The sequence below is a fragment of the Neophocaena asiaeorientalis genome, unplaced genomic scaffold (genome assembly GCF_003031525.2).
Source record: "Neophocaena asiaeorientalis asiaeorientalis breed wild unplaced genomic scaffold, Neophocaena_asiaeorientalis_V1.1 scaffold123, whole genome shotgun sequence".
Classification (NCBI taxonomy): Eukaryota; Metazoa; Chordata; class Mammalia; order Artiodactyla; family Phocoenidae; genus Neophocaena; species Neophocaena asiaeorientalis.
In genome coordinates, this window is record NW_020173666.1 from 13,670,461 (window position 1) to 13,698,250 (window position 27,790).

Genomic DNA, 27,790 nt, shown 5'->3' on the forward strand with positions numbered 1-27,790 from the left:
AGTAGGAACAGTTGTCCCCATTTACAGAAGAAAAATGGAGGCCTAGAGGAGTTAAGGCCACACGATAGGAAATGTGAGGACCTATAACCCAGCAGGACCCTATGAGGCTTTCCCAGAATAGACTCCCACCCATGTCCTCTGCCTGCCTTTTGTCTGTAGAAGAACTTTAGCCAAAGAATAAATTTAATCAGACAAGTGAGAAAATGCAGAAAGAAACACAGTCAAGCAAGAAAAAATAATAATACGTTAGCCAGTAACCAAAGTCAAGGACATTTATTTCTTCCCTCAGGACTATAGATAATATGCTGAGATGTGTCCTTTGAGCTGTTTTGCAGATACTGAAACCCCCACCAGGTGGAAGAAGTGAACTGTATGCTGGTCACAGGCACGTAGACCACAGACCGGTTGGAACCAGAAGGTTGATGATGCTGACTCCCGATTACACCACCATCCAACCAATCAGAATGGTTGGCGTCTTTTATTGAATGACATACCATTCCATGAGCTGATCACACACCCCATAAAACCCCCACCCTCACCCTGTCTTTATAAACTTTTCCCTGAAAGCCTTCGGGGAGTTCGGGTCTTTTAAGCACCAGCTGCCCTGGACTCCTAGCTTGGCACCTGCAATAAAGCTATTCTTTTCTACTTCACCCGAAACTCTGTCTCTGAGATTCAGTTTGGTGTCGGTGCACAGAGGCCAGCTTTCGGCATCAGACCTGGCCTGTTCCTCGCCATCACGTTACTGCCTTCCTGACGCCAGAGCTGGCTGGGAAAAGCCTGGGGGAGCATCACTTAGGGATGCTGTAGAAGGAGCTCTCCATTTATTCCACACATATTTGGTGAGCACCTGCTCTGTGTGTGCCAGGTTCTGTGCTTACCTCTAGGGACACGACCATAAATGGGGTAGAGTCTCTATCCTCAAGGGGAGGCACTCACGTGCATGACAAGCTGCACTGAGATGGGGTCTATGGGGGCTGGTTGATCACGGTCAAGGCTCTCAAACTCAAATGTCTACACTCGCCAGGCGGAAAACAGAAGCGTCCTAGGCACAGGATGTAGGGAATGTGGGTCTGTGGCCGACTCCAGCGAGCATGCCCTCCTGCGAGCTGAGCTGTCACCACTCAGCTCCTGCAAATTGTCAACAGGAGGAAATGCCTGTTCAGTGTTACCCCATCCTCTGATTTTTAAAAAACAGATCCTGGAAATTCAGTTTATGTGGATTTCCCACTTTAAAAACTATGGGGGCCAAGCGAAGCTCTTGAGACCCTTGTATCCTGTGGGCTGCCAGTGCATGACATCTGGCTAGATTCAAAGCCTCTTCCAAGTTCTAGGGAAAGCTTCAGACCACTGTGATTCTTCTGCTGTGACCTTTCCCAAGTGTTTAATATGCGAAATGTGAAGGGTTTGTAGCATGGATACAATTCAGTTCAGTTCATGGTGCCAAAAATGGAATATGGTTAAAATAAACAGTAATATCTAAACATATCACATAAACAAATTCATGGGGAATGTGTCATATGTGATTCTCTTTCTTTAGATTTTTTAAGGTTACTTTTTAAATAGATTCATATGTATTCAGAAAGTACAAAAAGTAATATACTGAAAAGTCTCCCTCCTACTGATATCTCATAGCCTCCCAATTCCAGAGACAATCAATGTTATGCATATTCTTCCAGAGATACAAGTAAATTGTATATATATTTAATATATATGTTTTTTGCTCTTTGTACACAAATGATAGACTCTATACTTTTCTATGTTTTCCTTTTTTTTCATTAATAATACCCGTAGGAGAATTTCCTTATCAGTGTATATCAAGCTGCCTCATTCTTCTTGATGACTAGGGAGTATTTTATTGAACAACGTACCATAATTTATCTAACTGGTCTCCCAATCGATGGGCATTGAAAGTTCCCAATCTTTCATTACATAAAAAATATTGCTTGAATGAATAATCCTGTACATACACCATTTTGCACATGTAAATTCCTAGAAGTGTGGAATTGCTAGGTAAAAAGATAAGCACATTTGTAATTTTGATACTATTGTTATATTACCCATCATAGAGGTTTTAAATCTGACTCCTACTCGCGATGTAGGATACAGCCTATTTCCCCACATCCTTTCCCAATATTGTACAGCTGACCCTTGAACAGCACACGTTTGAACTGCACGGGTCCGCTTACGTGGTCCACTTTCAATAAATATATTGGAAAATTTTTTGGCATTTTGTGATGATTTGAAAAAGCTCTCAGATGAACCACGTAGCCTAGAAATATTGAAAAAATTAAGACAAAGTTAAGCATGTCATGAATGCATAAAGTATATGTAGACATTAGTCTATCCTTACATAGGCATAAGGTGAGTGATATTTAATATAAAATTAAAGAGTTCATTTTCTGTGTTATAATTTTGGTTTCAAAGAATTACATTATCGTACAATACGCCTTTCTCGCTCGTATTGGAGAAACTGCGTATCAGCCTGTCATCGCAGGTAAGTGGTGTTTTAAAAAATGTAACAATGTTTCCAATACTGTATTATGAATATGACTGTAATACTGTATGACATAAACACTTTATATCAATTCATTCATTAGTGCATAGGCTAGGCTGCCATGAAGCAATTGTATTATCAATTACACTAGGCGACCATAAAGCAATCATATTGCCGCTTCTTCATTTTCAATGCTTGAGTCACTATATCTGTTAATAAATATGGACTTCTTTTTTCCATTATCTCTTCATTTTTGATGTCTAGTGTTAGTAATACGTATAACATCTACAGTGTTTTGTATCATATAAGACAATGTTAATGTAGGTACTGACAATTTGTCTATAAACAGGTGATATAAGCTTACAGTATCGATAAATACAGTATAGTACTGTAAATGTATTTTCTCTTCCTTTCGATTTTCTTCATAATATTTTCTTCTCTCTAGCTTACTTTATTGTAAGAATACAGTATGTAATACATATAACATACAAAATATGTGTTGATCACCTATTTATGTTATCCATAAGCTTCTGGTCAACAGCACGTTATTGGCAGTTAAGGTTTGGGGGAGTTGAAAGTTTCATGTGGATTTTGACTGCACAGGGTGTTGGCACCCCTAACCCCTGCATTGTTCAAGGGTCACCTGTATGCTGCCAAGCCGTGCGATATTTAACAATCTCAGTGGCTGTTACTGCGGCGTTACTTTGCACCTTCTCTTATTATGAAAGAGATTTGGCATAGGTTAACATATGTTGGAACTGTTTTTTTTTCTTCCTGTCACTAAATTGTCTGTTCAAGTCCTTTGCCCATTTTTTCTGTTCTTACTTACGGATTTGTTAGACCTCTTTATATATTCGGAAAATTAGCCCTTTACGAAGGAGTGAATATTTTCTCTAAGTTTTCTATTTCTTTGAAGTTTATGGTAGTTTTTCAACATAGAATTTTAAATTTTTATGAAGGCAAACTTTTTGGAATGGGTCCTGGATATTTGTGGTCAAATTTTAAAGACCTTCCTCGCTATGAAAGGCTAAAGGTATTCTCCCATAGTATCTTCATTCTTTTAGTGTTTCTTAAAGACCTTCCTCACTATGAAAGGCTAAAGGTATTCTCCCATAGTATCTTCATTCTTTTAGTGTCTCCTTTTTGATGCATTCTAGTCTTTGATTTCATTTGAATTGATCTCACTGTATACGGTGTGAGGTATAGATCCAACCTCATCTTTCTTTACAACTGGCTCCAGAGTTTTCCCAAAGCGTGTATTGAATAGTTCATTTAGGAATCCCAGCTCCCTACCTCTGCATGTTTTCAGCTTCCTCAATGGTCTCAGGCAAAGTCTTCCCTTTGGTCTCTGGGAGCAATAACACCAGTCCTCCAGCAACCAGGCCAACTACAGCTGAAAACCAACAGACGCAAATCACATTCAGAACTGAACCACGCTGGCTCTATAATTAAAGCTCTCCTTATTTCTTTAAAACAAGTGTTATTTTTTTGTGCTGATTTCCTATACTTAACAGATTCCTTTGCTATCTCTGACTGCCCTATTCCCCATCATAAATATTTTGCCCATTCCAAACTCTGCTGGATTACAATTCCTTATAGGGAAATGAAATACTTAACATTTTGAGTCAAGGTTATTCTAGGCTAGAGGAAATTGTCATGATATTAAGATACTTTGGAGTCAGAAAATAACTCTGAAAAAGAACCAACGCTAAGAAAAGAAAGAATATAGCTCTGCCAATATAAAGCACTCGGTAATGAAAATGAGTCAGAAACTTGGATCATTACTAGCAAATAAAAGTAATGAAGCACGCATTATTTCATAACAGCATTAAATAGTATAGCCAGACCTTTTATTGGATTTTTATTTATTTATTTTTGCTTTTTATTTTTTTTGATTGAAGTATAGTTGATGTACAATGTTGTGTTAGTTTCAGGTGTTCAGCAAAGTGAGTCTTTTTCAGATAGCTAGGCCTTTCTGTTCTGATTCAGGTATTGGATAAATTTCTCTTATTCCTTTTTTCCTTTGTCTCCAGCTGTAATTTTTTGCAGATGTTGGTGTTTTTGTTTCTCTAAATTCCCATTAAGATTTTAGGATTTACGGTTACATCTTTATATGTTTTTCCATCATTGAATGCAGGAAGTAGGATGTGGGTTCTTCGCTAGCTGGGGGGTTTCAAAAAATGCCTGTTGGACTCCACTTTTTGCACGCTTAAAACTGGCAGAAATACGGGCCTCCAGTGTGCAGTGGTTCAGGGCACCGGCTGTAGCTCTGAGCACCTGGGTCTAGTACTGACACCCCGAGTACTGGTCTCAGAGCCCTGAGAAGTTCTCTGATCCCCCTGATACTCCAGACTCCCCGACAGAAAGTGGGGTGGTATCTCCACCACAAAGGCTTGTTTAGAGGCTGGAATGGATTCATATTTGTTAAGTGCTTAGAAGAGTGCCTGGCACATGGCATGAACTAGTTAACCTCTCAAGATCTCCCCAAACCTCGAGAGATTCACTTGGTTGTAACTCATGCAAACAAGAGACATATTCAGCTGGCTTCGATTCTCTGAAGTGAGTGAACTGTGAAGAATATATTAGATAATCAAATTATCATCCATTTAGTACTTTATATTTGCAAAGATAGACCTAATTAACTAGGATATCACTTATCAATTTTTCCAGTGCTCTTTCAACCAGGATTTTCCAATGTGTTTATTTGTTGGTTTTCAGGCTTCTAGATGACCATTTCTGGCTATTTCAAGAGCACAATTGGCACACCATTATTGTGTGAAAAGAGAAAGAAAATGTGTAAAACTGTTAGTTTTGCTTCCTGCTAGCTATTAAAGGTTGGTGAGAGAAGGAAACTACCAGCAAAATAAAATTGAGGATTGTCTTTGAGTTTACTTCAATGTTGAAATGCAGTTAAAATCCTTTATCTTTAGATGGAAAGGCAAGGTCCGAGGGAGGGTCTGGGTATGGGGGGATCCTCTGGGTCTGGACTTAGCAATTTTTTGGTTAAATGGTACTAAGAGAAACAAAATAGATACTAATGAAGTATCTATTTTCTACCCAGAAATGTCCCGCTGACCCATGCATCACTCACTGCCCACCTTAAGGGAGTGGGCAAGATTGGGATGGAAGGAAGGATCCAGAGCGTGTGAGGGAGCTTCCCCAAGATGGAAAGGGGACTCTGGGGTCAGGTCCCTTGGCCAGAGCTGGGGGAGGAAAGAATCTGGGGCATGTGCCTCCCAGCAGGGCCAGCCACGCTGGTCATCTCAGGATAAAGAGCTCTTGTTCTATCAACCTGGGCCATCCTGTTATTAAGTTGGAACGTGGAGACATTTACTGGGTCTCTTTCAAGGGTGAGTTCTTGCAAAGGTTTGGAGCTTTTCCTGGCAGATCTATGGCAGTAGAAAATTTCCCCTTCACAAATCCCTTGAGAAGAAGGGAATGAGCAGAGACACTTGTGTGTGACAACGCATGGCACTTAGAGGAGAACCATCTGCTATCCCCCTGCTGTGCATCCGAGCTGGGCTTTCCCTTCCTCCCCCCAGATTAAGTCTTGTATGCCCATGGGGAAAAGTGTTACATTTCTGTCAAATTAAAAGAAAGGCTCAGGGACTTCCCTGGTGGCGCAGTGGTTAAGAATCCCCCTGCCAATGCAGGGGACACGGGTTCGAGCCCTGGTCCGGGAAGATCCCACATGCCGCGGAGCAACTAAGCCCGTGCACCACAACTACTGAGCCCACGTGCCACAACTACTGAAGCCCGCACACCTAGAGCCTGTGCTCCGCAACGAGAGAAGCCACTGCAATGAGAAGCCCACGCACCGCAACGAAGAGCAGCCCCTGCTCGCTGCAACTAGAGAAAGACTGCCTGCAGCAACGAAGACCCAGCGCAGCCAAAATTGAGTAAATAAAGACACAGAATGCGTCTGAAAGAAGATTGAAATGTGTCCATCGAGACCTTGGGACTAACACTGACAAGGTGAGTGTTAACGTGTATGGCTCTGGAGCTGTGTCTGCTTGGACGCACAGGAGAGGACCTGTCCCTCCGTCTACCGCTGTGGGGAAAGACAATGGGAATGCCCAGGATTCCCAGCCCCTTTCACAGTCTGCAGACTCGCGTTCAGCATGTGCTGATAACTAGGTTTGTCCCTCCCCTTCTCTCCTGTGGGCTGGTCAGGGAGAGGCAGGCTCAGTGTCTGTACATCCTTCAGGGTCAGAGGGAAGAGCTGTGCCCATGCTCCTTAAATCTAACTGCCGAGGAATCTGAGGACCGGGGTGCCCAGCACGCACACAGGTGTTCCTGTTGTTCTAACGCATTTTCTCGGTCTTTGTTTCCCCTGGGTTTTGAAATTGCCCTTTGCAAAATTTTAACCGCCTTTTTTGAAGTAACGAAGTAGAAGAGTTTGTATTTTTCTACATCTGGGCATAGAGGAGGCAGAAAGAGTGAGCTCTTGGACAAAGGGGTGGAAATCAGGGAGGAGAGAAGGGTCTTCTTCAGGGGAAACTCCACCTCACTCTCCCTTGACTTTGCACCCTATGGGCATAAGTCCTCGTGGGCTCCCAGACTTGAGTGTTGGCAGCTGCTGATACTATTAGTAATACTAGTATTACTACACTACTGGTAGTACCAATTACTAGTCATACTTAGTAGTTACTTGCAAACATAGCACTTGTTTCGAGGTAGAAACATGGAGGCCTCTTAAAAATAGGTTTTCATTCAAAGACATCTCTGAGGATTTCTTACCGAAAACCACCAGTGGAAGCTCATGCCAGATGCTGGTGAGCCGGTAGACCAGGAACGGCGTGATGATGCCCCCGATGTCACACATGGAAGAGCAGACGAGGACCCCAAGGTTCCTGAAACACAGTACACTGACGCATCCTTCGACTTATCAAAGGACAGTGGCTATCTCCCACCCACCCCCAGATAAATACTTCCCCAAATCATTAAAATGTGTATGTGAACTGAAAGTGTACATGTTATTGTCAATGCACATAAATGATACATGGTACATAATTCCATTCATATTCTGTTGTACTTGTTTTTTCGGTTTTTGTTTGTTTTTCTTTGCGGTACGCAGGCCTCTCACTGCTGTGGCCTCTCCCATTGCGGAGCACAGGCTCCGGACGTGCAGGCCCAGTGGCCATGATGCATGGGCCCAGCCGCTCCGCGGCATGTGGAATCCTCCTGGACCGGGGCACGAACCTGTGTCCCCTGCATCGGCAGGTGGACTCTCAACCACTGCGCCACCAGGGAAGCCCATGTTGTATTTGTTTTATATGAACTTTCTTGAAGATTTTAAATTAGTGTTGGGGACAGTTTTCATGTTTTACTTTCATCACTGTCTCCCCTGCTCTGTTCTATGGTCCTGCTTGGGCTACTCTCCCTCCTGTTGACATTTGGCCATCCCTCTCTGGCAATTCAGTAGCTTCTGTCACATGGTTTCTGTGTTTTACCCTATCCTGTAAGTGTGAGGTGTGACCTGCATACTGCCTTGAAATGGTGTCAACCTCTCTTACCCTGCATTTTGAAAGGTAAGCTCCTCCCTAGAGATGATCATACTAAATAAGTCAGAAAGAGGAAGATAAATACCATATGACACCATTTATACGTGGAATCTAAAATACGACACAAATCAACTTATCTACAAAACAGAAAAAGACTCGCAGACAGAGAGAACAGACTTGTAGTTGCCAAGGGGGAGGGGGTGGCAGGAGAGGGCTGGGTTGGGAGTTTGGGATTAGCAGATGCAAGCTAGTATATATAGGATGGAGAAACAACAAGGTCCTACTGTAGAGCACAGGGACACAGGGAACTAGATTCAATATCCTGTGATAAACCATAAAGGAAAAGAATATGAAAAAGAATGTGTGTATGTATATATATAACGACTGAATCACTTTGTTGTACAGCAGAAGTTAACACAACATTGTAAATCAACTGTACTTCAATAAAATAAATTGAAGAAAAAAGTACGGTGTCCTCTGCCGGCACCTGTGGTCGTTCTCACCAGAAAACAAATGTCCCAGCTGCTTTCTTCATGCTGAAGGAAACGTGCTCACCTGATGCATGTGGGGTACAGTTCCGCATTGACCAGGCAGACCATTTCATAGGCCATTGTAATCCCCATTCTACCCAAGCATACGACGGTAACTCTTAGCCAGCGTAGATCTGAAGGGGAAAGCACACCGCTGACACATGCTGCGCTCACTCCCTGGTCTCCCAACAGTGCCCCGGGGGCGTTTGCAAGGAGAAAGTGCACCCTCCAGAATGAGACAAGAATGCACAATCGGTTCTTCTATAGACGCAGGACAATTCAGCAAAAGTCCCCATGTCTGTTTTAGCCTCAGACACAATTCTGCTGCTCTCTTCACTTTAGACTCCAGTCATTAATGACAACACAATTATACCAGCTTCCAAAGTTGCACCAACTTTAGTCTATAGAAGTCACCCAAAAGGAATAACATACACCCCCCAAAAATAGCATTTTTCTCTCTGTGGTCTTCTAACCCCTGCTCTGGGCCAGCTCGATGGCCTGTGGCATGGGTCCTCCTAGCCTCTCTTGTTATATTACATCAAAGAACCACTGGGTGTTATTATATTACATCAGGCAACCACTGGGTGCCACTGTTCTTAAAGGCAGAGTTGCCATATGGGTTCACTCAGGAAGGTCCCAGATATGTTGTTCATTCTTTCCAAATTGACTTGGATGTTAAATGACAGGGTCTTTCTCTCAAAGGGCTGTAATACCCCCTCTGCTCAGGGCCTTGGAAGACAAGACCCCAGCTTGGCCTGACACTTACCCTCAGGGATAAAAACCGAGGCTAAACAGGCTGCCCCTGCCACCATATTTGACGCAGCCCATGGATGACGGCGACCCACGCGGTCAATTGTGACGAGGATGAGAAAGGCGGCCGGGAATTCGACCAGGGCAGAGTAGAGGAAGTCCAGGTAGATGTTGCTCCCGGCGAGGCCCATGTACATGATGAGGCCCTGGTAGAGGACAGAGCTCGTGAACCTGAGCAAAGAGGAGAGCTCAGGTCAAGCCGGGCGCCAGGAGCAGTTCCCTGAAAGGTTGATTGTAGGTCACCTATTTTTGTCCTCTTATTACTGCTTTTCCCTCTCTTCCATTGCTTTAACACCATCTGACCCACTGCGGGGGCTGGCTGTGACCCCAGAACCAGGAAAGGGGGAGAATTAGGCTAACATTCCTTGACCAAATTGAAAGGCAAGAAGAAATGTCTTACTAGAGTGATTTATTTAGTAAACTGTATCAAGCTCTTAGTGGTTGTTAATTATTTTTTTCTCTTTGTGGCCTTCTAATGCAGTCGAAATCACAGGGATTGACTACTTAATCCAAATATTAGAAACCCAGGAGACCAAATGGGTACCAAATTCCCAAATGGGTACAGGCCCACTTTCGATGATTTATCTTCTGACGTGATAGAGCAACATTTTGATCTAGTTTTGTTGGCTAAAAATGTTCGTTGTCTATAATGGAAAATATGAGGATGATTAGCAAGAATCACAATTACTTAGAAAAAGAAAGGATAATGAAGCCAAATTTCCCTGATGCATTTTACATGCAATACCGTGAAGGTTGCTAAGTTAATTCCTGATGAGCTTAGCTTTTGTCAGTGACCGTGAAGCTTCCTTTAGCTGATGTGAGTCGTCCCAGTGATGCCGCCCGGTGAAGGGAGGCCTGCTGCAGCAAAGGAGGCTGTTGCAGGGCCCACGGCACAGGGCTCTGGAGCAGCCTGCAGGCGGTGAGGACGGTCAGGCTTGCTACTGGATTGTGGGGCCAGTGGATTATTCCTGTGGTTTATTTGGTTTTTTTTTTTTTTGAATTTTTGAACTTTTATTTTTTTATACATCAGGTTCTTATTAGTTATCCATTTTATACATATTAGTGTATATATGTCAATCCCAATCTCCCAATTCATCACACTACCACCACCCCCTGCCACTTTCCCCCCTTGATATCCATACATTTGTTCTCTACATCTGTGTCTCTATTTCTGCCCTGCAAACCGGTTCATCTGTTCCTGTGGTTTATTTTTGTTCGGGAAGTTTACTTATTTATTTTCTCCAGGTAGAAAAGAAAAATAAAAGGCCTTGTACAATCAGGAGAGATGTACACTCATCATGAATTAATCTATACCACAAGGACCTACTGTAGAGCACAGGGAACTGCACTCAATATTTTGTAATAACCTATAAGGGAAGAGAATCTGAAGAAGAATATACACACATACATGTACATATATACACATATATATATGTGAATTGCTGTGCTGTACACCTGAAACTAACACGATATTGTAAATCAATTATACTTCAATTGAAAAAAATTAATCTATACCAATAGTTCTCAGTTTGGCTATATATTAGAACCACCTGGAGGATTTTGAAAGTATTGGTTCCTGGGCCCTTCCCTCGACCAATTAAATCCATATCCTTGTCAGGGAGGGGTCTGGCCTTGGCATTTTACTATCTCCCAGGTGATTCTTAAGGGAAAGCCAAGGTTGAGAATGTAGTGATCTATGCGTTGGGACTGTAAGCCGATTTCAACATCTGCCTGAGAAAAATGATTTCAGGAAAACCACCTATAAACGAGACTACTTGCAATCCACTGTCGATGCTAACTAGACCCAGGCTATGTTTTTGTGTTTTTTTTTGCGGTATGCGGGCCTCTCACTGCTGTGGCCTCCCCCGCCGCGGAGCACAGGCTCCGGACGCGCAGACTCAGCGGCCATGGCTCACGCGCCCAGCCGCTCCGCGGCATGTGCGATCCTCCCGGACTAGGGCACGAACCCGCGTCCCCTGCATCGGCAGGCGGACTCTCAACCACTGTGCCACCAGGGAAGCCCCCAGGCTATGTTTTGAAGGTACTCTTGGTCCCTCCCTTTATGTGGATGATTCAGATTAAAAGAATTTGGAGGGATTTTAAAGTGAAAAGTAATCTTTACCAGTTGTACATCAAGATCAAAGTGTGTTTCCTTATCTGAGGGGTTCTGACCAAGTCAAGAAATGAAGGATTCAACTTCTCGCCAACTTCCTCATCAGATCCGAGGCTCTAAGAATAGAAAAAATAGGAACAGCTTTGTGTATTTCATGATGGCTCCCAGGGTCATCCAGGGAACATAATGCCTTACACTTGCTGAGTGCTTTTAACTGCCCAGGACTAGCTAAGCCCTCCACGCACATTAGCTTGTTTAATCATGACGACTACCCTACAAGTTAGGTCTACGTTTTTCACCCCATTTCACAGAAGAGGAAGCTGGGCTACAGAGAAGTGAGGTAACTCATGCACGTATATAAAGGGATACTGCTGGCAAAGCGGGTGGGGTAAAATCAAGGCCCAGCCCAGTGGCCCTGAGGGCTGAGGGCATTGACACGCCCTCTCTGCACACCTGGACCGGTGTGTGGCCCAAAGGTCAGGAGAGTGATCTGGGACCCTGGCACTCAGTCCAGCAATGGAATCACCTGGAGCTCGTTAGAATGAAAGCTCTCAGGCCCCAGCCCAGACAGATGGACGCTGAATCTGCCTGTTCACAAGGTCCCCAGGTGATCCTGTGCACAGAATTGAGAAGCCCTACTGTAGATGACACAGTAGGTGGTGGAGGGGACATTTCATCTCCAGGGTTCAGGAAGCAGAACCCTTGTGAGTCCCACTCCCCTCTGTCTCCTTCCTGGAGCAACACGTGATGTTGTGTGAAAGGCCCAGGAACGAGGGGAGGAAGTCTCCAGGAGACCAGCAGTGACCAGACTTACCACCCTCACGTGAACTCTGACCCTGAGCGAGACAGTGACCCACATGTGCCTTATTCCCTGGCCAGTTTCTGAGAGGATCTGAAATCCAAGAATCAGTGCTATGCCTGTCATTCTTGGGAAAAAATACATATTCCAAACACCCAGAAACCAGAGAGGAAATGAAGAAAAAAGAGCTCTGAGCCCCCAAATCCTCACTCTAAATGCCACGTCAATCTCAAATTCTTACAGGTCACTCATCTTAGAGCCTCATCAGAAATGACTTACTCTTATTTCGGTATAAATTCCTAATAAGCCTGATATTCTCTTTTCCAAGCCTTGTCAGATGAAAAGGTTTAAATTAAAGGTGATGAGGTCCGCTAAAGGCAAAACGCTAAATGCAGAGAAAATGAACACTTCAGTAATTTGTTCTATTCAGGAAGGCAGGGGTTGCTTAAAATATTTTGGGATAATTTCTATCCAAAATTTTTTAAATTCTAAGAAATTATTTGTGTTTGAAGAATCTTCCCTCTGGGGAAAACCTCCCTCCCTGAGGATGTTGATGGACACACAGGCAAACAAGACTTCAAGTACCGGGGCCTAAGGGGCAACATGGTCGAGAGGTGAACAAGGTAGAAGCTCCTCATTTGACTTTTAAAAGACTTTTGGCTTCCTTTAGTTTTGTTTTCCATCTGCTTAAAATATTCTACCAGGGAACCACAAATCTTAGTACAACAGAAATGTCCTGTTGCACGTGGTGGGTGGGCCGCTTCTGCCACTCTCGAGACATTGAGACAATGCACGGTTTTCCCAAATCTTCCTTTTCACTGTTCCCTGATTTGATACTTCAGCTGCTGGCTCACCTGAAGAGAGGTAGGCAGAGATTTTCCATTTTTCTTTGCTATGTGTTTAATGATTTTCATGGCTTTGGCGTCTTTGTTCTGGGAGATCAGCCACCTAGGAGACTCAGGTACACACCTAGGGCACAGAAGAAGTGTCATCAATGCTGTTAAGTGGAGGGGAACACCCACCCCCAGGGGTCATAGCAGATTTCTGTGAGGGATCTTACACAGTGGTGTAAGATCTACAAAGGAAATAAAACTGTGTAGGGGCTACACAGCAAAGGGAACCATCAACAAAATGAAAAAGCAGCCTACTGAATGGGAGAGAATATTTGCAAACCATGTATCTGATAGAGGGTTAATATCCAAAATATATAAAGAACTCATGCAATCCAATAGCAGAAACCAAGCAATTCAATTTAAAAATGGGCAGAGTATCTGAATAGACATTTTTCCAAAGAAGACATACAGATGGCCAACAAACACATGAAAAGATGCTCAACATCACTAATCATCAGGGAAAAGCAAATCAAAACTACAAGATATCACCTCACACCTGTCAGAATGGCTGTTATCAAAAAGACAAGAAATAAGTGTTGGCAAGGATGTAGAGAAAAGGGAACCCTGGTGCACTATTGGTGGGAACGTAAATGGGTGTGGCCACTATGGAGAACAGTATGGAGGTTCCCTAAAAAAATTAGAACTACTGTATGATCCAGAAATCCCACTTCTGAATATTTATCTGAAGAAAACAAAACACCCCAAATACCTATTTTCTACTCTTCTGTGGAGCTTGTAGAATTGTAAGAAAATTAAATTTGACTCTATTGAGTGAAAGTGGCAAGAAGTGCTTCAGAAATAGTCAGACGTGGATAATAGGTGGGCCTTCTGCGTCATGCTAAAACACTAGGTCTTTATTCTGAAGGGAATCAAACTACCGAAAGACGTTTAAGCAGGAGGGTAACGGGGTGGGCCTGGATTTTTACGATGCGGCGTGAAACATGGATTAGAGGATGGGAAAGCTGATGCCAAAGAGACCAGTTATGAGTCTACCCAGAAATCCAGGCAAGACATAATGGATTCCTAATGAGAACAGGGGAAAAGAGGGATGGTTCCAGAGACATACAGGGGGTAGAAAGGATATAGGGATGAAACTAAGGATCACTCTCAGAGTTTTACTGGCTTCTGGAGGAGAAATAGGCTTCCTGGGAAGGGTTGAGATGTTTAATTCTTAGACAAGACAGCTATGGGAAGAACAGGTAGATATGTCCAGGAGCTAAATAAGTGGGTTTTTTCATAGGAGAGAGATTTGGTTGATAATCTAGCATCCCTCTTGCTTTATCTCAGGTAAGCTTGCATTAGGAATTTCTGATAGTTTCTTCTGTTTTTACTGTGTTCCATGTTTCCCTTGGGCAGGGGTGACAAACATATTTCACTTGCCCTGGTAACTCTGATTGATTGGTATGGTCTCTCTGGGGTTCCATGTTGGCCTTATCTGGGATAAAGACTGCTGTGATTGATTGGGGATGTCTGCTTTTGGCATGGTATTGGAAGTGGTGACGAAAGTGCCATACTTCCCCTTCTCTATCCTGAAGTTTCTTCTGAGGAGGGGCAGAATCAGAACAATGGTATTGTCAGTCTCTTTAAAGGGTATCATGGCTACTGGGAGCTACTTTAAACACCACAAAAATAAAGTGAAAAATGTGAGATCCGAGTCATAAAACTCTTAAGTTCAAAGTGAAAGAACATCTGATTTCCAGAGGGGAAGACAGATTAAAGCTTATGATTTTTATCCCTGAAACATGGACCTGGGTTTCCTGTGAAACGGAAGAGTGAAGGATATCTTAGATTCGAAGGATGGTATGCATTGGGGAAGACAGTCTTTTTAGCTAAATAAAATATTTCAGTCTATGTCCTCTTGGTTCCACAGGGACTTACCAGTAATAGAGCAAGAAGCAGAAGTTGGGCAGAGTCACTGTGAACTGCAGCCACCTCCAGTGTGGAAGTACGTATGCCACCCCAGCAAGCACCAGGAGCCCAACCGTAAAGGCCACTTGGTAAAGAATCCCCACTGTTCTCCGGTAGCTCAGCCCAACAAATTCTGTAACTGCAGAGACAACCCAAATGGTCAACGCAAGTCAGTACAACAGTGAATTGGCTGTCTAACTGTGGGGAAACTAGAATGCCAACTCAAAAAGTAGTCCAAGTTCTAGAATTTTCTATACAGCTCTCTGAAAACTTTTAAGTGTTCTTTGGGACCTATTTTGTTATGATTACCGCTGTTGTGTTAATTAATGTAAAATCTTATAATCCCATATTACATGGGGTAAACATTGACTTTAGAGCATAGATGATTTTCACGTAAATGAATAGCTCAATGTAACTTGCCCTCTTACATGAGTTAAACATTTTCTTGGCAATCCTGTTAATGTGTTTAAGTGGCTTGGAAACCTGGTGGTGGGGTTCCGAGCTGACTGGAGTCAGCTAGTACTGGCTTGCAAGAACTGATTTTTAAATTTTCAGGAATTTTGCAAGCTGGTTTTTAACCCATTGGTATCTTAAAAGCAGTCACGGTGGGAGTGTTTACAACTTAGAAATTGGAGAACACTATGAATCAGGCTTTTTATTTTCCAGGAGCTGGTCTATGAGCATAACACGGCACGTGGTATAGTAATCAGCCTTATCCAATCCCATGACTACGGCATGGCAGAAGTATGAGGTCTGTGATACATGGATTTAAGAAATAGTCATTTTTATATTACAGACATTCTAGAATTGAGATTCTAGATATTCCATGAACCACAGAGTTTTGCTTTAAATGTTTGGTAATCATGTGAAAGACTTCAACTATTTGTAAACCAAATAGAAACGCACTTTAAAATTATTTCTATAAATCACTGTGAATTATCCAAAAGCATTTAAAAAAAGACAGACAAAATTATGTACCTGCTTAATAAATAGAAATGTCTTTCAAAGTGGTTGGGGTCGTGGATGAGGTCTTGGGGTAGCAGGTAGAAAGAGGGTGAATGACAGGTGCACCTTAAGGACATCCAGAGGGACTGGAGAAGAGATTAATGGGAGGATGAAACTTAAATTCAAATTTCTCCATGTCACGTGTATGAGAAACCAAATGTCTCATCGAATAACTGCGTACATTAACTCCTTTGTTGCCCAGACATAGATCAGGTGACGACCACGACAGGCACCTGAGAGTGTTGAGCACCATCTCCTCCTTATCTCATAGAATCCCCCAAATTAACTCTACTGGGTCAAATTTAAACACACATATTCCAGTTCTCCTGTGCGAAATGAAAGGTTGATTAATATTATTTTAATTTCAGTGTCCATTTCCCTTGGTGTGGACGCTATTTGAATGTAGCAGAAGGGCAAGCAACGATGGAGTGAATTCCCAAGATCTAATTATGGTGGTAATTCTCCTTAATATTAATTTACAGATGCTCTGCTGTTATAATTCAAATATTCTCTTATAATCCATGGAGCTTAAGCATAACCCTGGTTCCTAATGAGTAGGATGTAAATGATATTCCTGGTCCTACAAATGGCTCGCTGAGGAACCGAGATTGACCACGGTACTTCTATCCTTGGTTTCCTTGCATATACACTGAGGATAATGTGGTTTGCTAGAATGGATGTACTCAAATTAATAAAGCCCCTTATAAATCTAATATATTCTCATCAATGAATTTTCTCTCTGTAAAGACTGGTAGGCTAGATTTCCTCTCTATGGTACACCCCAGGGCACAGAAAACAAAAATTCCTGAAGAGTTATATAAGAGTTTGGATGGCATGATGTTTACTCTCATTCCTGCTTCATTGTTTTCTTTCTAGGAGGAATGCAGAATGAGTTTACTGAAAAGATTTCAGAAATTCTTTTGATACAGAAAAAAAAACTTTCAACATTGTCTTGAAGCTGAGTCCATTTTCCTATGCAGCTACCCTCACGTGACTGACTATATTTCGCCAGCAGTGTCCCCCACAGCTACAATCACAAGCGTTCTTACTCAGGATGTAGCCTATTAACCAGCCTGCCTTGCTGACCAGTCCTTGGATCAAGCGAAAAATTAGCATCCATGTATAGTTTGGGGAAATAGCCATGAGAACTCCAGATGAAGCATTTATGAGGATTGTAATCAAGAGGCAGAGCTTACGGCCAAACCTGCAAGGAGAAAACAAAGAGAGGGGATGGAATTAGATTAGATTCATGAGGGTTGTAGAAAATTCACGGAAGTTATGGAACTCTAAACTAAAGTGGAGGTTATCTCTGAATGATGGACATTCAGGAGGTACAGACTGATACCCACCAAGAGAACCCCTGACTTCAGGTCAGTTCCATCAGGACTTTGCACCAGGGCACTATGTATAAACTTGAAGCCCAGTGAGGCCCATTCACCCTGGGCTGGAGCACCTCTCAGCCCCCCACTGTGGAGGGTACGTGGGGAGGGGGTGATTCTTCAGGCCACCTAGCACTGAATGCCCCAAGGGCCCATCTAGGGCTTCTGTCTTCACATGAGCTGGGCCTTTGCACCAACAGTCTCAACTAGTTGCCCACTGAGGAGCTTTTGCTTTAGAAGAAACAAAATTCCATGTTCAATGTATTTCCCCATCCATTTTCAACACTGCCTTTGGACTTCATGGTATTTGTGTGTCTCCATGGCAACGGTCTTTTGTGTGGCGCTGTCATCATCTCACCTGTTGCCATCCCATAGGCCTTTGCCATGGAGTACCTTAGCAGGATTTCTCCCGCACATTTTATTTGAGACTCGGGCCCCATCGGTTTAGGGACCTGGAGAGTGTCTCAGTGCACAGAGTAGACGGAAACGTGGAAACCTGGGTTTAACCTTGGCCCTACCGCTGACTGGGATGTCGGGCGAGTTATGCGGCCTTTCTGTTTCTTCATCTGGAGAAGAGCTATCTGACCCAGCCTGACCAGGGGATTAAGTGCGGTATTACACCTAAAGAGCTTCGCACCCAGCCCTCCTCCCTCCCTCCCTTTGCGAAGCTGCCTCTCAGAAAGCTGACTTGAAGTTCATTCTCTTTTTTCCACATCTCATCATGTCCTCTTGGTTTTGTTCTAAAAGACGCCCTAACTAGCTGTTAGTGGAAATTTTAAAAATTCTTCATGCAAAGCGATGTTTTCGTTAACTTTTGTTTATCCACTTCGAACTGCAGGTCAGTAGCGCTGCCACGTCATTAGCAGTGCACGTTTGATGCGGCTGGACATTTGTTAATTGCTGCTCTTCCTTTAGGCAATTTGTGCTCTAGTGACCATTTCAATACTGACTGACCATTTGAAAAGAATCCATTGTTAACAATTACTTGGGATTATTAATGCTTTAAATCTGAAATTTAAAGATCAAGCAGTCTCATTAGTAATTAACGTAAACTGCTAAACTTCTTAAAACCCTGTTTTGACCACATCATTTTAAAATTCTCAGTCAGTGGTTCCCCACTGTAAACATGCACCCCCTGGACTTTTATCCACAGCCTTCCAAAGTCATATCAGCACAATGTTTTAGCCTTTCTTCCTGAACCTCTCCCTTTACCCTCAAAGAATTTATAAGTATGTGCTGAAGTGATAATTCTTCAACTTCCAAAGTTGACTCAGTCAAATCCCAAAGCACCATAATCATGCTCCAGTATATGGACAAAGTCCCATGGCGGATGAGAGGGAACATTCACCATCTGAAACTCAGTGCGTGGAAGCCTTCAGAGAATCAAATCTACCAATGCAGAGCAGCTTCACTAGGGGACATGTTCCCATAAAGACACAATGCTATTAAAACAATAAGGCAGGGACTTCCCTGGTGGCGCAGTGGTTAAGAATTCGCTTGCCAATGCAGGGGACACGGGTTCGAACCCTGGTCCGGGAAGATCCCACATGTGAGGAGCAACTAAGCCCGTGCACAACTACTGAGCCTGTGCTCTAGAGCCCGCAAGCCACAACTACTGAGCCCGTGTGCCACAACTACTGAAGCCCACACGCCTGTAGCCTGTGCTCCGTAACGAGAGAAGCCACCGCAATGAGAAGCCTGCGCACCACAACGAAGAGGAGCCCCTGCTCGTTGCAACTAGAGAAAACCTGTGAGCAGCAACAAAGACCCAACGCAGCCAAAAATAAATACATAAATAAATAAATAAAATTAAATTAAATAAAAAACACACTGAGGCAGGGCTGGAAGAAATTTTGGAGATTTGGGAGAGTGGTTCGAGAACCTTCCCCCACTTCCTACCCTCCCACAACAGAACCACTTAAGTGGTTAAATGAAAGACGAAGAGCAAATAAAAGAGAATGGGGTGAACTCCAGGACTGCTGGCTTCAGAAGTCCTTTAGCCACCTGCTACTGAGACTGAGGTCTGGGGCTATCAGCATCACCGTCGAGTGGTTAGAAATGCAGACTCACAGGCCCACTCCAGACCCACTGGATCAGAATCATAATTCTAACAAAACCCCCAGGTGGTTACTATGGACGTTACCATTTGGGAAGCACTGAGCCTCCGTTTCCTCATCTGCAAACGGGATAATCAACTCTCCTTTCAAAGGCTGTTATGATCCTAAGTGAAATGTGACACACAGGGATGCCCAGTAAAATGACTGGCGCATAGTAGGTAGGGGAGAGCTAGTTTTGAAAGAGTCCACAGAGTTGAGTAAGTTTGACTGCGACCCGCTGGGACTTTGATTCTGCCTTGATCTCGTTCCGCTGTGAAATCTGGGCAGTGCGGTGCTGGCTCCTGCGAGCTGATTGATAGACTGTCAGAAAACTTGTGAGCTGACTGTTAGACACAGCCATCATTAAAAATGAAAGTGCACCCTTGCAATAAAGTAAATTATGTTAAAAACACGCGTAATAAATATGCAAAACTTATCTCTTCCTAATTATTTTACTGTGCTTGACCATTATCTATGCTCAGGAAGTTTTTTATGTCTATCTGTTGTAGTTGTATGGTGGAAATACCATAGAATGGTGCATCTTTCTAGCCAACTCTGTGTTCAGTGACCTCACTCTGGTAGCTTGAAATGGACCACCGTGGGAGCCTTGACAACATGGAGATCAACAAACCCTACAAACTGAGGCTTTTTCCTTCAGAGAGTCAGTTGTTAAACATTTACAAGCCTGACACTAAATTACTGACCATTAGAGTAAAAAAACCTTGAATTGGTGAGAGATTACTTTTTTGGTGTCAGGTGATTCTGAAAATCAGTCTTTAGGAGGTTTGAATGATGAAACAAATTAGCCATCTTACAAAAGGTTTACTTTCAAAATCTCTAGCATATATCCCCCATCTCTCCCTCCTTCTACTTGCAAAGGTGACCTTCTGAAATTTGACTTGGTGTAAGGCTCGTTATTCTTATTATAACCTGTTCATAATGTGCTCCTGGCTTTCTTCTAAAAGACACCTTCATCAGCTGTTAGGTCATATTGTTACAGGAGAGAACCAAGTCTGACTACATGTTGGATCTGTTTCTTCTACTTTAACCTTTGCTTTCTGCTGTTTTTGTCCACTAAAAGGAAACTGTCTATACATAATGGCCTGCCTCAGGGAACCCTGCCCCTCTGCCTGAATGTTAAACCAAAGTGCCTTTGTTCAGGGAAACATCCGGACCCTGTCCACCTGCCGATGGCTGCAAGGAAGAAGAAATGAACACATCCCCTCCCTGAGGCTGGCCATTCCAGGGGACATTTGCAAAACTTATGGTGTTTTTACTTTACTTCCCCATCTCCTCCCCCTCTCTGTTCTATAAAAGAAACTGGCATCCAAACCCCGATAAGATGGTTATTCTGGGGACCCTAGCCCGCCATCTTCTCAGTCTGCTGGCTTTCCGAATGAAGTCGTGTTCGTCGTCTCAACACTTCGTCTCCGACTTATTGCCCTGTCAAGTGGCAAGCAGAGGGAGCTTGGGCTCAGTAACAATATGTTTTAAATTCCTCATAGCTGACAATCTATTTTATTTAGTGTTGGTTTAATCTGTAGCATCAGATGGGTTTCCATGAGATTCTTGTTCCGTTCTATAAAACCTGACAATTATTCAGTAATAGGCATTAAATGTGCAATAGATAGTGTCCTCTTTGGACCCGTAGGGTGGTTGTCTTATTACGCACCCTTCCCTGCATACACAAGCAGAAGAGAAGCGGGCAGCAACCAACCAGACTTCAGACAGTTTAAGAAAAAGAAATAGAGGGATGTACACAGCTTTGGGGGGAAGAATAATGAGTAGTCAACTTTACGTGGGAGATTTCAACAATAGGAGCAAAATAATGAGGTCATCTAAGAAGGTGGATAATTGACTGGGGATTTTAAGTCAGAAAGAGGATGATAACCGGTCTCCTACTCTGGGCGGGATGGGAATAATCAACTCATTCATTTAACCAGCTGTGAAGCTCAGTCCCCTGTTCGCTCACTTCTGTGCTGGCGAGTTGAGTGTTAGAATCTGCTCCTTACATTGGAAGAGCCAGTGGAGAGGGAACTGGGAGCCAGGGGTCCAGACCGCCACACGTGGGGGGCAGGGCGGACTCCCGACCACCCTCGTCAGGCCACCTCTCAAGACTTCAGGGGTCATTTCCAAACCACCGTCCTTATTGCCAGTTCTGTGGCAATAAAAGTAAAAGCGAACGACCTTCCTCTGCACCTCACAAGCCTCTTTGCCACACAGCGTCCCAGGAGGAGCCTTTGAAGGGAGGCTGAGTTGACAGTTACAGAAGTGATGCGATGCACGGGACTGCCTCGTGACCCAGCGCCTTCACTGCCACCTTCCCTCCCTCCTGCTGCCACAGGGGGCCCCGGCTGTGACAGTTCAGACGCCCCTGAGGGTGTGATTGATTCAGCCATCCTTATTAATCTTTAACACGCTTGCAAGTTTTAATCCAGACTGTAGTCTCATCAGAGAAAATGTTCTGTCTATATCTCATATTAAGCTCACGACCTTTGGTTTATCTGTATCAAAGATATAGTTGGGGAAGGAACAAGCATAACATGTATTTACTTTACCACTTATTTCAGAACTAAATACATATAGTTATAGCGTATAATAAATTATAAAAGATTGTATATTTATTATAGAGTCATATGGCACTATCTCACTAGGTGACTAGTGATTAAAGGGGAGGATACTGTCCAAAATGTTGCACACGGTGCCTGAAACATGGGAAATACTCAATAAACAGTCAATATTAGGAATATTAAATAATTAGCACTGATGGCCAAATTACCCAAGGTGCTTATCGAGTATAAAGCCAACTCTTCTGTTCCTTTCCCTTCGGGGGATTCCTAACAATGTCTAATTGATCATCAACAGAGTAAAGATGTGCCTTTTGAGGAACTTCCAGCACAGTGAGCCTGGGATTACAAAATAGTGGATAAATAAAAGACATAGGAACAGGTCGATTAGTATGAGTCACTGAAAACTAGCTCCCGGAGACACGGACCCATGTACGAGGACCACCTGCTGTACATTCCACGTGGAGAGGTCTCTCCTAATCTCTCTCCAGGGATGTGACAGTATGGAAGTGGATATTTACCTCTGCCAGTGTGGAGACCCTGTTTCCCTTTCACCAAATTATATCTTAGGTTCCATACATATAATTACATCTGGCCCCAGGGCCCCAGTTCAGGAATCCTGCAACGCCACAGGCTCAGGTAAGAACAGAAGGGAGAGTCTACCTGGTTCCAGCACAGGAGAGGCAAGCAGAGGACGGGACAGAGCTCAGAGGCCCTGAAGATGCATGACCAGGTGGATGGCATGAGGCCAAAGAAAGAATTGGGATTACAACAGGGCTCAAATCCTCTATCACTCTCCCTTCTAACTCTAAGCTTCTGGATAGCCCACAAGGAAACACTGCTGCCCAGTGTTGAAACATCCCTCTATGATCCAAGAGAATTAGAAAATAGAGACATCAGTCATGCTAATCAAAGCTGTAAAGGAAATCTAAGACCGTCACGACAATTCAGGAAAGTGTGGCCTGTGTGCTCTGGGAACGCAGGGTATTCAAGCAGGGACAGGTGAATCCAAGCGTTCTCCTTGGACTGCTTACATTCCACAACTTTTCTGCTGTACCTACCTGTCTGCTATGTAGCCGATACCCACAGAACCGATAAAAAATCCTACATTCACAGCCGACTGAAACAGGTCCAGCATCCAGGAGTTGGTACACACTAGGTTAAACTGCAAGGGGCCAGGGGTGTCCCGGGTTGGGAGGAAAAGAAAACAAAATTCTGTTAGACACAGCTCAACCCAGGGAACTCAGGAGGTATTCCTCGCATGGCACTGATGTGACTGGACGACAATAAACCAACTCTTTTCTTGCTTGTGTTAATTTTCTTTACACAACCCCGAAGATTTGTCCCGCAGTCTGTTTAGCATTCCATCTGGCAGTATGTCATCAGGCTGAACTCTGTTTTGGCTAAATGAGCTGAAATTGGGTAATTACTTATGCACAAACCATTTCTTTTTGTAATTTTATTAAATAGGTGTGTGGACACATGCAAGCATTGCCCTAAGGGAGCCAGGCTGTTCAGTGTCTCTTTAAATTAGCATCCTGCTAATGGCTGTTAACCTTTGTCCTCACTTGGAACAGGAGGTGATGCTGGGGAGCCACAGGTGCTGGCCTGGAGGTCGGGAGAAAACCCCTTTCTAGGGCTAAGGATAAACTTTCTCACTTTGTGGCCTTGGGCAAAATTTTTCTCTGCTCTGGGCCTCAGTCTCCCATCTCTGTATGAACAATGAGATGAACCACGCTGCAAAAGCCTCTTAAAAGTTTTATGGTACTTGACCAACAGAATGTGGTGGAAGTTATCCTTTGCCATTTTCTGGGTCCAGGCCTTAAGAAACAGGTAGCTTCCTGTGATGGTTAATTTCATGTGTCAACTTGACTGGATCACAGGATGCCCAGATACTTGGTTAAACATTATTTCTACTTTTTAATGATTTTGTTTAATCAAAAATCACAGACATGTTAAGCCAATGGAGCCTGGAAATAAAGAATCACTGTAGAAGAAAAAACAAGTTTTCTGGTGTTAAATCTTCCCTCCTCCACATTTCATGTGACTATCAGACCATTTTAGATACTTCAAATGGCTCTTCTACCTTAACGCCTGTACAGAATCTCTTCACGTCATCCAAGCAGTCCTTTTAAGTTAAGCCAGGCACCTGGCTTTCTTTGTATTTGCAGAATAATTTTATCCCCCCATTTTGCTTTGTCTCCAGTAAAAGCAATTCTCACTACTATACATAAAATAGACAACTAATAAGGACTTACTGTATAGCACAGGGAGCGCTACTCAATACTCTGTAATAATGGCCTGTATGGGAAAAGAATGAATGTAAAAAAGAGTGGATATATGTATAACTGATTCACTTTGCTGTACACCTGAAACTAACACAACATTGTAGATCAACTATATTCCAATAAAAAATTTGAAAGCAGCAAGTCTCCATTTTTTCTATTTATTGAAAAGAGGCCTCATGACTAGATGCTAATACCAAGTGTAGTTTTTTTTTGTTTTTTTTTTTGCGGTACGCGGGCCTCCCACTGCTGCGGCCTCTCCTGGCCTCTCCCGTTGCGGAGCACAGGCTCCGGACGCGCAGGCTCAGCGGCCATGGCTCACGGGCGCAGCCGCTCCGCGGCACATGGGATCCTCCCAGACCGGGGCACGAACCCGTGTCCCCTGCATCGGCAGGCGGACTCTCAACCACTGCGCCACCAGGGAAGCCCCCGAGTGTAGTTTTTAATAAAACAATAGTACCATAGCATAAGCTCCAACCCCAAATGGTTTGATACGGATACTTCGAGCAAATTAAGAGAAAACAATTAGCCATCGAGAGAAAAGTACATTGTATCACAGTAAGGCACCCGTTCAGGTGAGTTCCATGAGGTGTCAGGTGTCCATCTGTACCGTGGCAGAGTGGAGGGGAAGTCAGGGCTTCCGGAAAAAGAGGAGGCTTGAAAATGTTCCCTTTCCTGGCGTAACTCCCAGGAATTCTGACGTTTCTGCTTGCTTCTTACCGCTGAGACTTGCATACACTAGAATTCAGAATTTGAAGCTTAAACTCACCGGCTCGGACTCCAGACAAATAAGAGGCTGTGTGTTTTCTTGAAAACTAGGATTTTATTCTATAATTAATTTGCTCGTTTGTTTATTTTTTATAAGATACTTTGAGTCCAAAGAGCACACCTGGCCCTCCCTGGGTTCATCCTTAAGAAAAACTTCACTCTCTGCTTTCTCCATCCCTTCTAAGTCCCATGATCGCCTACCTCGGTCACGATGGAGGAGCCGGGCGTGTCGTACACCCAGCCGTACCGACAGGGGCCCAGAGGCAGGAGGCTGTTGTTGGCGGCCAGGCCGGCCAGCGGGTCCACGCAGCCGAGGGCGCTCTGGTTCCAGTCCACCTCATAGCGGCGGCACTGGCGGGGGAAGGCCTGGCCCTCGGGCCCGGGGCCCGGCACCGTGTAGTTGAGCTCCTCGGCCAGGCTCCAGCCGCATCGATGGCTCAGCTCGGGCACCCCGGGGCTCCGGCAGCGGTGGTCCGGGGTGAAGGCCAGGAAGACGATGCCCACGTAGATGGGGGTGAAGGCGGCAGAGAGCAGAGCGAGGAAGAGAAATGTTTGTTTCTGGAAAAAGTTGAATTCCCCTATGTGTTCTAGGATGTCGTCCATCGTTGGCATTATTCTGGGGAGAGAAGTCCCAGTGCTGTCTCCTGCACTGCTCAGACACCACTGAGCAAGGCTGGGCCCAGCTCAGCACAGCCCCGACCAAAAGTCAAAGGGTGAGTTTATTTTAGAAAGCGACCAGCCTTTGGTCCAGACCTTTACTGGTCAGACCAACTCCCAGCCATGCACTTCCCCGGCCACTCCAAAATTCCCCAAGCAAGTCACAGGGCAAGATGCTGTATTTATTGTAGCATCCCTCCGGTGAGTGGGTCCCTACCTCATGCCGGCCCCACAAACAATCCTTCCTCTGTACCACGCGGGGAGAAATCCGAGCACTTTCACATATCACAGCCCTGTTGATCTTCTGTAGTAAACTGAGTGTCCAGGAAATTAATATATTCACATCTCACTCACACAGCCAACCTTTTAGCTAAGGTGTCGCGGGAGAAACGCACACAATTTTGGCCTTGCTTGAGAGTACGATGCGAATCGTGGTCTCCCGGTCAGAGCTCTTGTCTGGATTCAAGATGGTTTGCAAATTCTATCATTGTGCTTTTTCTACAAACAACAGCCAGGGCACTCGGGGTACATGCTGGGGCTGTTTGCTTTGATTTTTCCAGGATTTTATAATTCTGCTCTTTAAAGAATGACAATTTGGCATTCTTGCCTTTGAACCCTGGAACCCCTTGACCTGTTTGTGAGGCAAGAATAGAATGTTCTCCACACATGTAGGTCAAGTGTAATGCAGGCAGGAGTGGTCTCATTCTGCTGTTTTTTGGTCTTAGTCATTTCTGCCTGTGGTCAGGGGTGGAAGGGCTCTTTAGGATGGTATTGGCTGCGTCCAAACACAAGGGAAACAGGCAAACATCTTTCCTGGTGGGGAAAGGATCCTCACTGCGGTGGGCAGCTGTCACATCAGGAAGGTGGCCTGCTGATACATCTGCATATTAAAATACCAGAAATTTAATCCTGTTTTCTTCTTTTTTTCCGTTGGGGTCTGTTTTCCTGTGGGTAGAACAGCATGGGTTGAAACGTAGTGACCCACAGAAGTCTTCCTCCCCATTGCAGCTGCAAACTTTGTTTTCTTAAAAAAGCAAGAACCAGGGTGCCTCTGGGGACCTTGTCAACCTCTTCTGGGCTCTGTCAGGCTCCTGGAGGTTCTCTGCTTGGTGGTAGCAGCATGGGGGGGCTCTTGCTGCCCCCCGGCCCCAGTTTGAGTTCATGGGTTCAGACTCTATAGAACCAGGAGCTGGGGGAGTATTTCTGGCACAGAGTCATGCATGTAATTCTACCTGCTGACTATTCAGTGGGGGCTAAAACAAAACAAAATAAATGAGAACTGGGTTATTGCAGTAACTTGGGTTACTGGGTTACTGCAGTAAAATTGCTGACTGCACCGGGACTGGCCAAGGCCAAGGGTGGGCCGTGGTGAGCAGGGGTCTCGGCTTCTGAGGTAATAGAGTGTCACAGACTAAAAACGCCAGCCCCCGAAAGCTGTGGCTCGTCCCACAGCCATCTTGGGTAACAGGTAACAGGAAGGATTTCCGGAGCGATGAGGCCGCGGCCGGTTGCCTGAATCTGGAGACGGGTTCCGGTTCTTTGATCGGGAGCTCTCTAGAGGCAGAGAGATTTTTCAAATAAAGATGAAAAATCATTAATAACATAAAGGACAGAGAAATAATGCCAACCAGCAAAAAGATATGGTGATATCAAGCAAGAAAAACCTACGTCTAACTTCCATTTCCAGGAAAATGGAAGAGATGGCCTTCTCCTTTTTCTTCCCGCTGAACACAGCTAAAATCCCAGCACGCTGCATACAAGACAATTGCCAGGACACACTGAAGAGTGGAGACAAGGAAGACTGGGCGGGGACCTCTGGGCCCAGAGAGTGACACAGTGGGCAGTTTTCCTGCTCACAACCCACACTGGGTGCTGGAGAAGCAGCAAGCCAGAAATACCAGCGGTGCCAACAAAATGCCGTCAAAAGTCCCAACAAAAGCCTGCTCTCTCGAGATTCCCAGGAATAAGCTGAAGCTTTT

At 44.2% G+C, this 27,790-nt stretch overlaps 1 protein-coding gene across 4 annotated transcripts in view; it reads right to left on the minus strand.

Annotated features, from left to right (window-relative positions):
* Positions 1-25,790, minus strand: part of SLC22A2 (solute carrier family 22 member 2) — a 30,318-nt gene extending 4,528 nt beyond the window's left edge. The window contains exons 1-11 of one of the 4 annotated variants that reach the window (XM_024747902.1): positions 25,356-25,790; positions 23,163-23,266; positions 17,109-17,263; positions 15,025-15,193; positions 13,108-13,222; positions 11,464-11,570; positions 9,298-9,512; positions 8,557-8,665; positions 7,238-7,350; positions 3,791-3,890; positions 1-2,272 (exon numbers count right to left, since the gene is read on the minus strand). The exon at positions 1-2,272 is cut by the window's left edge and continues 197 nt beyond it. In XM_024747902.1, the coding sequence (XP_024603670.1) occupies positions 1,993-2,272; positions 3,791-3,890; positions 7,238-7,350; positions 8,557-8,665; positions 9,298-9,512; positions 11,464-11,570; positions 13,108-13,222; positions 15,025-15,193; positions 17,109-17,263; positions 23,163-23,266; positions 25,356-25,766 (1,878 nt within the window). In that variant the 5' untranslated portion in view covers positions 25,767-25,790 and the 3' untranslated portion in view covers positions 1-1,992. The remainder of the gene's footprint in view (positions 2,273-3,790; positions 3,891-7,237; positions 7,351-8,556; positions 8,666-9,297; positions 9,513-11,463; positions 11,571-13,107; positions 13,223-15,024; positions 15,194-17,108; positions 17,264-23,162; positions 23,267-25,355) is intronic. The other 3 variants (XM_024747904.1, XM_024747906.1, XM_024747905.1) reach the window with 3 other exon arrangements.
* Between the last annotated feature and the right edge of the window lie 2,000 nt (positions 25,791-27,790).